Source organism: Phyllobates terribilis, unplaced genomic scaffold (genome assembly GCF_046119375.1).
Source record: "Phyllobates terribilis strain yellow unplaced genomic scaffold, ASM4611937v1 Scaffold_2__4_contigs__length_985480577, whole genome shotgun sequence".
Classification (NCBI taxonomy): domain Eukaryota; kingdom Metazoa; phylum Chordata; class Amphibia; order Anura; family Dendrobatidae; genus Phyllobates; species Phyllobates terribilis.
In genome coordinates, this window is record NW_027362762.1 from 628,482,614 (window position 1) to 628,495,253 (window position 12,640).

The following is a 12,640-nucleotide window of genomic DNA, read 5'->3' on the forward strand; positions in this document are numbered from 1 at the left end:
TCCGGGCCTCATACCTTCAAAGGCTACTGGTATCTCAAAACACAGGGAAGATCCAGCCTCTGCCTTCCAGGCTAGTGGAGTCCCACACAGGGACCAGGCCTCTCGCCCTCCAAGGCTACTGGCATCCTAAACACACGGGGATCCAGCCTCTGCCTTTCAGGACTCTCCAGGCATCTTTTTCTAGGCCTCACCAGGCCAACGGTGTCCCACTCACCGGGAACAGGCCTCACGCCTTTCACACCCTGTCTCAAAACTACCAGGGTTTATATATCCTCCAGTGCACACACAGGACCTGTGCTGATGTCACAGTCATGTGATCAGACCTTCTGTGTGCACAGGACCTGTGCTGATGTCACAGTCATGTAATCAGTCACCTGAGGGGGAGGTACATGGTCAGCCAAAACACACCCTGGACCATTACAGTAATGCCGCAAGCCGCTGCATTACAATGGTTAAAATAGTGTCACACAGAAGAACACACAGTAGAAGACTATTACAACAGTCTACGGATGACTGCACTGTGTAAGAAATGACATTGAAATAGACTGACCTATGATAACAAGAACTATAAAAGTACTTCCAACAGCTGTCGTCCTTCAGTAACTTAAACCCTCTATATTAACACAGAGCCTGAATGGCAGTAAGTTCTACAGTGATAAGAAATAAGTGTAATATAGTAAGAGCGAGGGCATTACAAAAGACCCCAAGGCCCTATAATACACAAAAACGGTAGTACAGCATATGCCCTCATTTCCTCTCCTGCTCGAATGGCATTCAGTACACCCTATGTACATCTCACCCTAGCCTTCATCTGCCCAGCAGATGCTCAGTTACCATTAGATACATAATAAATCGACTATCTTCTCAAACCTTGTACCAGAAGAAGCCAGCGTGTTATCTTACATTACGGCTTTTGTATGGCTAGAAAAATGTAGTCAATGAGTTGGCCCACTAAGAAGCAGATGAAAAAAGCATTATGGGTAATATTATAAGTAAGACTAAATGTTGTACGCGAAAGAATGGTTTTGTTTGTCAAAATGATAATTTTTTTATATGATCACTAACCCTGAAATTACTGATCCTGTTTTTATACTATTATTATTATTATTTATTATTACAGCTCCATTTATTCCATGGCACTTTACATGTAAAAAAGGTGGTATACATAATAAAAACAATTACAATAATCTTGAACAATACAGCGACTGGTAGAGGAGGAGAGAGGACCCTGCCCGTGATGGGCTCACTGTCTACAAAAATTAACGTTATTAAGTATTTTTAAATTATTCAAAATTAACTTAAAACATTATAGCCAACCATAAAGGAAACCACTATTAATGACTGCAGAAGACATCGTATGGTTTCAAGTCATGGCTAAATCAGACAAATAAAGCCACAAAAGCATTTTTCAGAAATTGAAAAAAAAATTCCATACCCAGATTAATGTAGAGAACTAATCTTCCTTTCTGTAGCTCCAGAGTAATATAATCCCCACGCTGTCCTTCTCCATGGAATAATACGCCTTCGCTCAGCATGCTCTTGAACTTCAGGGAAATTACATCTTTAAATGTGGTCATCAGCTTCTGATTGAACCTGTAGAGGAGGGAGCTTCTGCCATCAAAGTCGGCTACATCAGATTCTAGATATGAGCAAACAAAAAGGCAATTGACAAGCGGTCGTGTAAGCACACAAGCAAGGTCAATGATAATGCTGCCTGCTATTGACATGAACATGAGCGGCATCATTATTGGCAAATATTGGACAGTCATTGTCTTCTCACTGAAGCAAATCCCTTGACAATTTGCCGCAGTTTCAGCCTTGTTTACTAGAAATATTCGCCCTTGTTGGTAATGTCTGCTTGATACAATGGAGACAGACAATTGCTAAAAAAAAGTAAAAGAATCCTCAATGTGTCTCCAGTGTGTTCACATTGTGTGGAGATATATAAAAAGACATACATCAACTGTTTATGGCTGACAACGCCAGACCTTTTTTTACACATTTGTTTCCCCACTCCAATGTCTATCTGTCAAAAGATAATGTTTCTCCTTGTGGAGCTCCAGCTACTATGGAGTCTTTACGGCAGTGTTCCCTGTGGAAAAAGGGCGCAAAATAGTCATAACCATAGCGAGGCCTCCCTGAACTTGGGACAATATTCTGTTCACTACAAAAGGCCTGTATCTACATTTCCTGGTCAAAGTAACTTTACTTGTTGGTGACACTGCTGGCACTCAAAAACCCAGTAATGTCCTCCATACCTATGCCCTTGATATATACATATATCTCTAGCAGAACGAAAGCTCTCTCTCGTGCCACCTATACATTAACAAAATATGTCACTGATGGGGGTAGGGAAGAAATACTGAAGGCTCAGAACTTAGAGGTCCTGTTGGTGGAACTTTCAATCAACAAATGGGGTTTGGTGTGTTAGGCTCATCGAAGACGTGATTCGAAGAGCCCAACATCCTGCTGTAACAACATGTAATACTCCTTTAATTGTGCTGTATATTACATCACAGTCCATATACAAATATAACATACTGTATGCAAAAGGAATCTTGTATCAATGACCCAAATGTGTGTGCAGCAAGGTTCTCCTTCAACCTGAAAAACTCAATATTTCTATAGTAAACATGATTCACACATTAGAGAGGACAACACCTTATTAATGGGCCCCAGAAGGTGAGAAAAATAAAAATAACTCATACTCACTTATAGTGTTCAAAATCTAAACACTGCAGCCACCCACTGCCAGTGACTGACAGGTCTTTCCCTATACGCGTATGCAGGTAGACACCGGTAACTCAAGCAGAGCAGATGGGGAGAAGCCTTTCCGAATATTCTCACCTGCAACTTGGTTCCTAGTGGTATTTAATGATCGCTTTTCAGCTGAAGTCAAACATGCATAGCTGACATCATGCAGCCAGTGTCGGATATACGGTGCCCGTGAATTGGGCAGCATGCATCCAGCTGTCAGGTTCTCTTTAATTAGGAACTTTCACCAGTTTCAGCTTGTTACCCATATTGTGGAGATATTAGCTTTAAAAGTTTAGGTTATAATTTATGTGACCTTTCACCAAATTTAGTTTGCTTTTAAATGTACATTTTTGCACATAGTAACAAGAATATGACTAAAAATGCTTTTTTTTTTGCTTTTTTTTTCTGCTCCTTTAGGAAGATAAAAGGCAACAAAATTACTGACACCGAATGTGTCCTCTCATTCTACTATAACGTAATACTTTCTTTCTACTGACACTATCCAATCATAAAAATACAATGTCCATAGGTAGGAAAAAGTAGACGCCCACAGTTCTGATCTAAATTAAACACCCATTGAAGTCAGGAACTATACCAGTGTAATACTTGCCCACCCTTAGAGGTGGTCATGTAAATCAGATACAATTTTGCATAAGTGAAAAAAACTGTTCTTTGGTCAGATGAATCAAAATTTGAAATTCTTTATGGAAACCACGGATGTCATGTTCTGTGGACTCAAGAGGAGAGAACCATACAGCTTGTTACAGTTCAAAAGCCTGCGACTCTGATGGCATGGAGTTGCATTATTGCCTATGACATGGACAGCTTGCACATCTTGAAATGCACTATCAATGCTGAGCATTAAGGATGAGTGAGTTGGCCACATAACTCGGATGGGAATCACAACGCAATGCTTGGACTGGCTGTCAGCTTTCCTGACCCGAGTGTGACAGCATGTGTTTCTATACAGCTAGGTCGGGAGAGCCGCCGGCCAGTCCGAGCATTGCTTTCTGATCACCGTCCAAGCTATACAGCCATCTGACTCTTCTCTTATGTGGAGGTTTTAAAACAACATATGCTCCCATGCAGACAGCATCTTTTTCCCGGAAGGCCTTGAATAATTCAGAAAGATAACGCAAAACCACATATTGCATCCATTACTACAGCATGGCTTCTCTGAAGACAAATTCGGGTCATGAACTGGCCGCTTGCAGTCCAGACCTTCACCAACAGGAAACTTTTGTCACATTATGAAACCGTAAATCTGGCAAAGAAGACCCAAGACTACAGAGAAGCTAAAATCCTACACCAAACAAGAATGGGTCAACATTCTTCTCCCAAAACTCCAGCACTTCCCAGACATTTACAGACTGTTGTAAAATGAAGAACAGAGCTACACAATGGTAGACACGGCCCTGTCCCAACTTTTTTAAGATGTGTGGTTGTCATCCATTTCAAAGTGAGTTAATGTTTAAAATGAAATGGAAAAATGTCTACCTTTCATCTTCTGATCTGTGTTCTATGTTCTGTCCTGAATAAAATATGGCTATACTGTAATAGATTCCTATAGTTGCATTCTTTTTTTCTATACATTTTACGCACCCCATCTTTCTTTGACTTAGGGTTGAGTTTTATTATAATTTTAATATAGTTGCTTAATTGGTTCATTAATCATTAAAGTGAAGCTTCACCTTTACTTCTATTTAGGGTCAACATTCTGTGCTGAGTTGCTCCCTAATATGTATTTATAGCAGTTTGTGCTTTGTTTTCAATACAGAACTTAAAATCCATAACCTCGAAATAAAAAATAAAATCCATGCTACCTGCCATCATCTGTACCTGGGGATTAGGAACTTGAGGGTAATTTCTTAGTCTTTATTTTGCCCTCTCTCACCTTCTATCTATCTATCTATCTATCTGACGCGCCCCTGGGCCTGTGTCGCGTTGCGTTGCGCACGCGGGAGCTTACCCGGAGCCGGATCTCTTGAGGGTTGTAGTCTCGTGGCGGTGATCCGGTCCGTGCCCAGGGAGTCAGACTAAGTGGCGCTGTATTAGCGGTAGATGTTGGACGACTACGCCACCCGTTGAGTACAGCTAAGGAGCTGCTGCTGCAGGGCAGACCGCTGAGGCCGGTGGTAGGATTGTGCAGCGTGATAGTATAACCCCCAACGGGAGGGGTATGGCCTCAGGGCAGCCGACGTGGATGATGGGGGTAGCAGGAACCACTCGGAGACGGTACGGTGTAGTTCAGGGTCTTTACTGGTGACAACGATAGACCCTCCCGGAGTACTGGCTAGCGATTGGGGCCTGGTCAGTCCTTAAGCAGATGGGATCTCCCCTGGCCAGGCGGAGTTGTAGGCCTCCCAAACTAACGATACTCTTCTGGCTACCTTGCTAGAGGCGGGTATAAGTAGCCCACGTCCCTGAGTGTACCGTGTGGTGCTCACCCGTATGGCCGGTGACTCGGGGCCTTCTAGTAGCTTCCGCTCCACGACGGCGGTGCTGGTCCCACGCGTGTGACCGTGCCTTCGGGTTTCTGGGCCAGAGGACCTGCAATCCCCTGCCGGTCGGTTTCTGCTGCTGGATAGGAGTTAGTCCCCACAGCCTCGGACTCCTGGTCCGGTGATAACTTCTCAGTCAGGGCGAGCTCTGCAGCTGCCAGCCCCTGACTCCTTGTAACACTGCTCCCACAGAGCTCCTGTTGTTTCTTCCCATAGCTGCTTCTCTTCTCTGTCTCTACTTCTGGCATGGCCCAGGAACTGGGCCCAGCCGGAGCCACAGCTCCCTGTCAGCCCTCCTGGCTGAACTCTCCCTCTGAACTCTCTAACCCTGCCTCAGCCCCAGGTTTATATAGGGGAAGTTCTTCCCCTCCCAGGACTGAGCAGGAGGTGTGGCATGCATAGGATTCCTGACCAAGAGACCTCCCACCTATCTCAGACATAACATTGCTGTTACTGTGGAAACCAGACCCCTGGGGTGCCACATATCTATCTATCTATCTATCTAGCTATCTATCTATCTATCTATCGTATTTATCTGCCTATATCATATTTAAGTACCTGTGTAGCTATCTACTTTATCCATTTAAGCTCCATTCAACAAGCAGCTTTTGCTACAATTTTGGCATAAAGCTGCTTGAAATGTTGCCAAATTTTTGCACACTTTAAAATTGCACAAAAGTTTGTACAACTTTTGGCATTGTTCAGGCAGTCCCAGGCAGCTGCATCCACTTTTTGGGAGGTGTTAGAATTTAGGGCATTGGGACTCTCACAAGTGTGTATTACAAATTTATCCTAATTGACCCCAAATGGTGTAAGTTATCACAGAAGTGTAGACCAGCCCCTGGCGCCTGCCCTTAGCTGACGTACACTTATCACAGTGGCACCCAGCAGTGGAAGGGTTGATAAACGGAATATGCGGTGAAACTACTTTCCATGCTGAAAGCTTTTTAATTTTTTTCTGAAACACTTTCAGAAGTCATTTACACTTCTAAACGCGAGGTTCAGATCTGGAGATGGAATAAAAACACAGTGTCAGTCGCAGATTAAATACCTGTAAAAGTTAATACTTTAAAACAAATGGAGCCATCTTTGATTATAGGTAAGCGGTTTCTACATTTTAATGTTAACTCCTACTATAAAATCTGTTATTTAGTAAAAGGTCGCAGTGATTGAAAAAGAGATTTCGGCATAAATTTCAAGTAGCAAGTTCACTTAAGTTCAAGCAATTGAATGTTCTGGTGAAATAGGAGAAGTATTATCGCTGCATCTACAGATTGTGGAGATAGTGACTGAACTGACTCATAATTTCAATGCTGACATTTACTATTTGTGCAATAATACGTAATGGATACTCGCAGCGATATTTCACTCATTTTCTTTTTTCTTCCAGACATTTATACCTTTACAAGGTAGAAATTGTCGATATTCTCAACTTGATGTCATGTGTATTTTCATTATAAAAATAGCCTGAAACACTCTACTTATCTCTTCAGTTTTACTCTGAAAACTGTATACTATGATAGGGAAAAAGTCCACTTCTGGCAAAATGCAGTATTCTGTAGCCATTGGGGAGCCTGAATAAATGTTGATACATTGTTTCCCAATGATAATGCATTATAATGAATACATATAAAACAAAGGTATACAGATACACATACACAGTGCCTTGAAAAGTATTCATACCCTGTGAACTTTTCCACATTTTTTTCATGTTACACCCACATGTATTTATTGAGATTTTATGTGGTAAACCAAAACAAAGTAGCAAGCATTTGTGAAGTTTAAAGAGAATGATACATAATTTTCAAAATATTTAAAAAATATAAATCTGAAAATTGTGAGGTGCATTTGTATTCAGCCCCCCTGAGTCAATACTTTGTAGGACCATCTTCCGCTGCAATTACTTCTATAAGTCTTTTGGGGTATGTGCAGTGCTTATTTTCCACAACAAATAGCATTTTGCATTTAGCCCAAAATGTTCTACTTTGGTCTTATTTGATCAGAGCACCTTACTCCACATACTAGCCGAAATCTCTACATAGGATGTGGAAGAAGGTCTCTGGTCAGATGAGACCAAATTATAACTTTTCAGGCTGAATGCAAAATGCTATGTGTGGTGGAAAACTAACACTGCACATCACCCTACAATCACTATGCCCACCGTCAAACATGGTGGTGGCAGCATCATGCTGTGGGGATGCTTTTTTTTCAGCAGAGACAGGGAAGTGATCAGAGTTAATGAGAATATGGATAGAGCTAATTACTGGGCAATTCTGGAGGAAAACCTGTTAGAGACCTTCAAAAGACTTGAGACTGTGGTGTAGGTTTACCTTGTGGGAGGACAATGACCCTAAACATTTTCATGTGTATGAATGGACCAGTTAAAGTCCAGACCTAAATCCCATTGGAAATCGTTGGCAAGATATGAAAACTGCTGTTCACAGAAGTTCTCCATCCAATCTCATTGAGCTAGAGATAGTTTGCAAAGAAGAATGGGCAAAAATTTCAGCCTTCAGCTGAGCAAAGCTGATAGAGACATACACCAAAAGACTTGTAGCAGTAATTTCAGCGAAAGGTGGTCCTACAAAGTATTGACTCAGGAGGGCTGAATGCAAATGCACATCACAATTTTCAGATTTATATTTTTTAAACAATCAGAAAACCATGTATCATTTCATTTACACTTCACAAATACTTGTTATTTTGTGTTGCTATCACATAAGATCTCAATAAAATACATTTAAGTTTGTGGTTGTAATATGAAAAAACATAGAAAAGCTCATGGGGTATGAATACTTTTCAAGGCACTGTAAATACATGACATTACTTGTCCTTTATTGAGGTTTAGCCCTTATTATACTGCTGGTGGAATCACAGTACTGTACATTAACAACACCAATTCATCCAGGGCTGTTATACGGGTCTGCAGGGAAAGGTTTCCATATAAAAGATAGCTGAAGTATGAAGAACATGGTTTGAGGAATGAAAGAGCTTGCCTGGTCTCAGAAGAAAACTTTGCAGTCACATAAAGACCCCTGCTCTTCTCTTAATTCTCTCCTAATGTAATACATTCATGGCTTCCATACAGTATTATGCTCCAAAATTGCACTCCCAGTTTTGCAGCTTTCAGATCTGTTTTCTCCAATCATTCATTGGTTGTCTGTGGACCACACAGAGCTTATTCTCCTGATTTGCACTCTGCATTAGTTAAGGGATATTCTCAAGTTTGGAAGTTATTCACTATCCATGAGATTTGGAATAACGTTGTGATTGCTGACTTTACAAGCACTATAACCCCCACCAGACACAAGAACCGGGGCTGTAAAGAATGGAGCAGTGCTGCTCCATTCATTCTAAATTGGTCTGGTGGTGATAGCCGACCGCTGTGCATGACTGGTCTTTGGGTCTTTCCCTGTGATCAGGAACTTATGCCATATCCAATAGATAGAGGATAGTGTCAAAATGTGAGAACTTATAAAAGAGCCAGGTGGACGTATGTCCATTAGCTTGCTGAAAATGTTCAATAAGAGCCAGTAGAATAGTGACTTCAGTATAATCCAGGCTGCAACTCAGAACTAGAGATGTTTTTTTCAAATTCGGCACGAACGTTGCTCATTTGGATTCGTGTTCGGGTTCCCGAGCCTTCTGCGCAAAAATCGTCAAAAGTCGGCCTGAACATGAACATCCCTGGTTTCCCACACTGTCATTTGTGTGACAGCAGGGGTAAAACAGGGGCTGTGATCGGCGGTCGGGAACAGCGCTGTGGGATAATGCTGTCAGGTGTCAGCGTGATCCCGCAGCTGTGATAGTAACCCACGGTAAAAAAGCTTACCGCACGTCATTTGTGCCAGCTGAGGAGACTACTACTCCCATCAGCTGATGCCTGCTGACACTATTAACAAGGTGAGCAAGCGCCACTGATGGAAATGAGAGTGAAATTAAAAGAAAAGTTTAAATTAATAAATAATTATTTAAATAAAAATAATAAACACATTATGCTCATCTACACCTAATCACCGATGTTCTCCTCCCCTGTTCTTTATTTTTTACAGGGGACGAGAACATCAGCAATTAGGTGTAGGTGAGCATAATGTGTTTAGTATTTTTGTTTAAACAATTATTTATTAATTGCAACTTTTTTTTTTACTTTCACTGTGCAAACGCCGTCTCATGAGAGATTACTCCTCCCATCAGCGGCGCTTGCACTCCTTGTTAATAGTGCCAGCAGGTGATGGGGGTAGTAGTCTCCTCAGCCGGTGCCTATGACCCACAATAAGTTTCTTACTGCGGATCACTGTCACAGCTGCGGGATCATGCTGACTCCAGACAGCATGATCCCGCAGCGCTGTTACCGGTGGTAACGATATTAACCACCAATCACAGCCCCTCTTTCCCACGCTGTCATGCAGATGACTGTGTGGGAAACCAGGGATGTTTGTTTTTGGGCCGACTTTTGCAGATTTTTGCGCAAAAGGCTCGGAAACCCGAAAATGAATCCGAATTAGCAACGTTCGTGCTGAATTTGAAAAAAACTAACGTTTCCCAAACATGTTGTCTCATCTCTAGTCCTGAGTTACAGGCTGGATTATACTGAAGTCACTATTCTACTGGCTCTTATTGAACATTTTCAGCAAGCTAATGGACATACGTCCACCTGGCTCTTTTATAAGTTCTCACATTTTGACACTATCCTCTATCTATTGGAAATGGGATAGCTTCCTGATCATCCGCTTGACAGCGCGGGAAACCATTGACGTTCGGGGCCCCGTTCGGGTTCATTTTGGACTCGGGTGCCTGAACACGAACCTTTTTTTGATGTTCGGGTTTAGTCAACGAACCCGAACATCGAAAGGTAGGCTCATCTCTACTCAGGACCAATCTAAGGGTATGTGCACCCAATCAGTACTGTTCAGCGCTTTGAACACAGTGTACTATATGCTGCACGCAGGTGAATCCACATGTGTTCACTGAACCATGCGAATTCACTGCCATCAATACATTACACTGATATAATTTCTCTTGTGAAGACTAGCGACTCCGCAAGAGGAATTGACATGCTGTGGTCTGGAAAGACGTGCCTCATTTCAGTGTCAGCGGGTGATCCGCATGTGCCCAGAGACTCATAGTGGGCTTGGGATTTCTTGAAATCCCATCCACTGTGCTGTAACATCTGGCCGCTGCGGTTTGCACGCAGAGCGAGTGAGCTGTGTCCAATCCACAGCGATTACTGATCGTGTGCACATACCCTAAAGCTCCTTCAGAAATTCATAGATGGTATTTGGTTAATACTGTGGTAGATTACAATTCAGGGCTCACATATCCTCCCCAAAAGATATGGAAAGGGGCTATTCACTGAAGAAAACCTTTGTAAAAGTCTGTTAGGAAGATCTTACAATCGCATCACCCAAATCTGTCCACTTCTGTTTCCTTTTCTCTCTGTGCCTCCATAAATCTTGATGACTTCATTATCATAGTCATTATTATCACTATTAGGCTATGTTCTCACATTGCATTTTTTCAGCGTTTTTTTCTGCTTGTTTTTTTTGCTGCATTTTTTTCTCTGTCTTTTTGTCTCTTTATGCATGTACATAAAGTTCAGTGAAAAATAAAGTCTCATTCTATTTCATCAGGTTTTGGCACAAAAAACGCTGGAAAAACTGACACCTGCGTATTTAGTGCTTTTTTTCAGCGTTTTTTCACCACCTGTTACTTCCAATGGGTGAAAAATGCTGAACAAACGCTGAAAGACGTGACATGCTCTATTCTGCAAAAAAACATGCAAAGCCCAAAATCCTGATAAAAAAACCCCAAGGTGTGTACATGAGATTTCTGGAATCTCATAGACTTTGCTGGTACTGTAAAACGCAGAATCAAATGTGCATAAAAAAAGCATAAAAAACGCCACGTGTGAACACAGCCTTATAGAAGAAGCCTTGATGAAGCCTGACTTCACTGTGCATTATACAGTGGGTAAGGGAAGTATTCAGACCCCTTTACAATTTTCACTCTTTGTTTCATTGCAGCCATTTGGTAAATTCTAAAAAGTTCATTTATTTTTCTCATTAAAGTACACTCTGCACCCCATCTTGACTGAAAAAAAGCAGAAATGCAGACAATTTTGCAGATTTATTAAAAAAGAAAAACTGAAATATCACATGGTCATAAATATTCAGACCATTTGCTCAGACACTCATATTTAAGTCACATACTGTCCATTTCCTTGTCATCCTCCTTGAGATGGTTCTACTCCTTCATTGGAGTCCAGCTGTGTTTAATTAAACTGATAGGACTTGATTTGGAAAGGCGCACACCTGTCTATATAAGACCTCACAGCTCACAGTGCATGTGAGACCAAATGAGAATCATGAGCTCAAAGGAACTGCCCAAGAAGCTCAGAGACAGAATTGTGGCAAGGCACAGATCTGGCCAAGGTTACAAAAGAATTTTTGCATTACTCAAGGTTCCTAAGAGCACAGTGGCCTCCATAATCCTTAAATGGAAGAAGTTTGGGACCACCAGAAGTCTTCCTAGACCTAGCCGTCCACCCAAACTGAGCAATTGTGGGAGAAGAGCCTTGGTGAGAGAGGTAAAGAAGAACCCCAAGATCACTGTGGCTGAGCTCCAGCGATGCAGTAGGGAGATGGGAGAAAACTCACAAAAGTCAACGATCACAGCAGCCCTCCACCAGTCAGGCCTTTATGGCAGAGTGGCCAACGGAAGCCTCTCCTGAGTGCAAGACATATGAAAGCCTGCATAGAGTTTGCTCAAAACACATGAAGGACTCACAGACTATGAGGAATAAGATTCCCTGGTCTGATGAGACGAAGATAGAACTTTTTGGTGATAATTCAAAGCGGTATGTGTGGAGAAAACCTGGCACTGCTCATGACCTGCCCAATACAATCCCTACAGTGAAACATGGTGGAGGCAGCATCATGCTATGGGGGTATTTTTCAGCTGCAGGGACAGGATGACTGGTTGCAATTGAAGGAAACATGAATGCAGCCAAGTACAGAGATATCCTGGATGAAATCCTCTTCCAGAGTGCTCTGGACCTCAGACTTGGCCGAAGGTTCACCTTCCAACAAGACAGTGACCCTAAGCACACAGCTAAAATGACAAAGGAGTGGCTTCAGAACAACTCTGTGACCATTCTTGACTGGCCCAGCCAGAGCTCTGACCTAAACCCAATTGAGCATCTCTGGAGAGACCTGAAAATGGCTGTCCACCAACGTTCACCATCTAACATGACGGAACTGGAGAGGATCTGCAAGGAAGAATGGCAGAGGATCCCCAAATCCAGGTGTGAAAAACGTGTTGCATCACTCCCAAGAAGACTCATGGCTGTACTAGCTCAAAAGGGGGCTTCTACTCAATACTGA

General features: G+C 42.2%; 1 protein-coding gene across 3 annotated transcripts in view; it reads right to left on the reverse strand.

Annotated features, from left to right (window-relative positions):
• Positions 1 to 12,640, reverse strand: part of LOC141221874 (contactin-associated protein-like 5) — a 1,265,469-nt gene that overhangs the window by 702,592 nt on the left and 550,237 nt on the right. For all 3 annotated transcript variants that reach the window (XR_012289806.1, XM_073666602.1, XM_073666603.1), the window contains one exon: positions 1,436 to 1,639. Coding sequence is in view for 2 of the 3 variants with exons in the window: in XM_073666602.1 (XP_073522703.1) it covers positions 1,436 to 1,639 (204 nt within the window). In the remaining variant the exon portion in view is untranslated. The remainder of the gene's footprint in view (positions 1 to 1,435; positions 1,640 to 12,640) is intronic.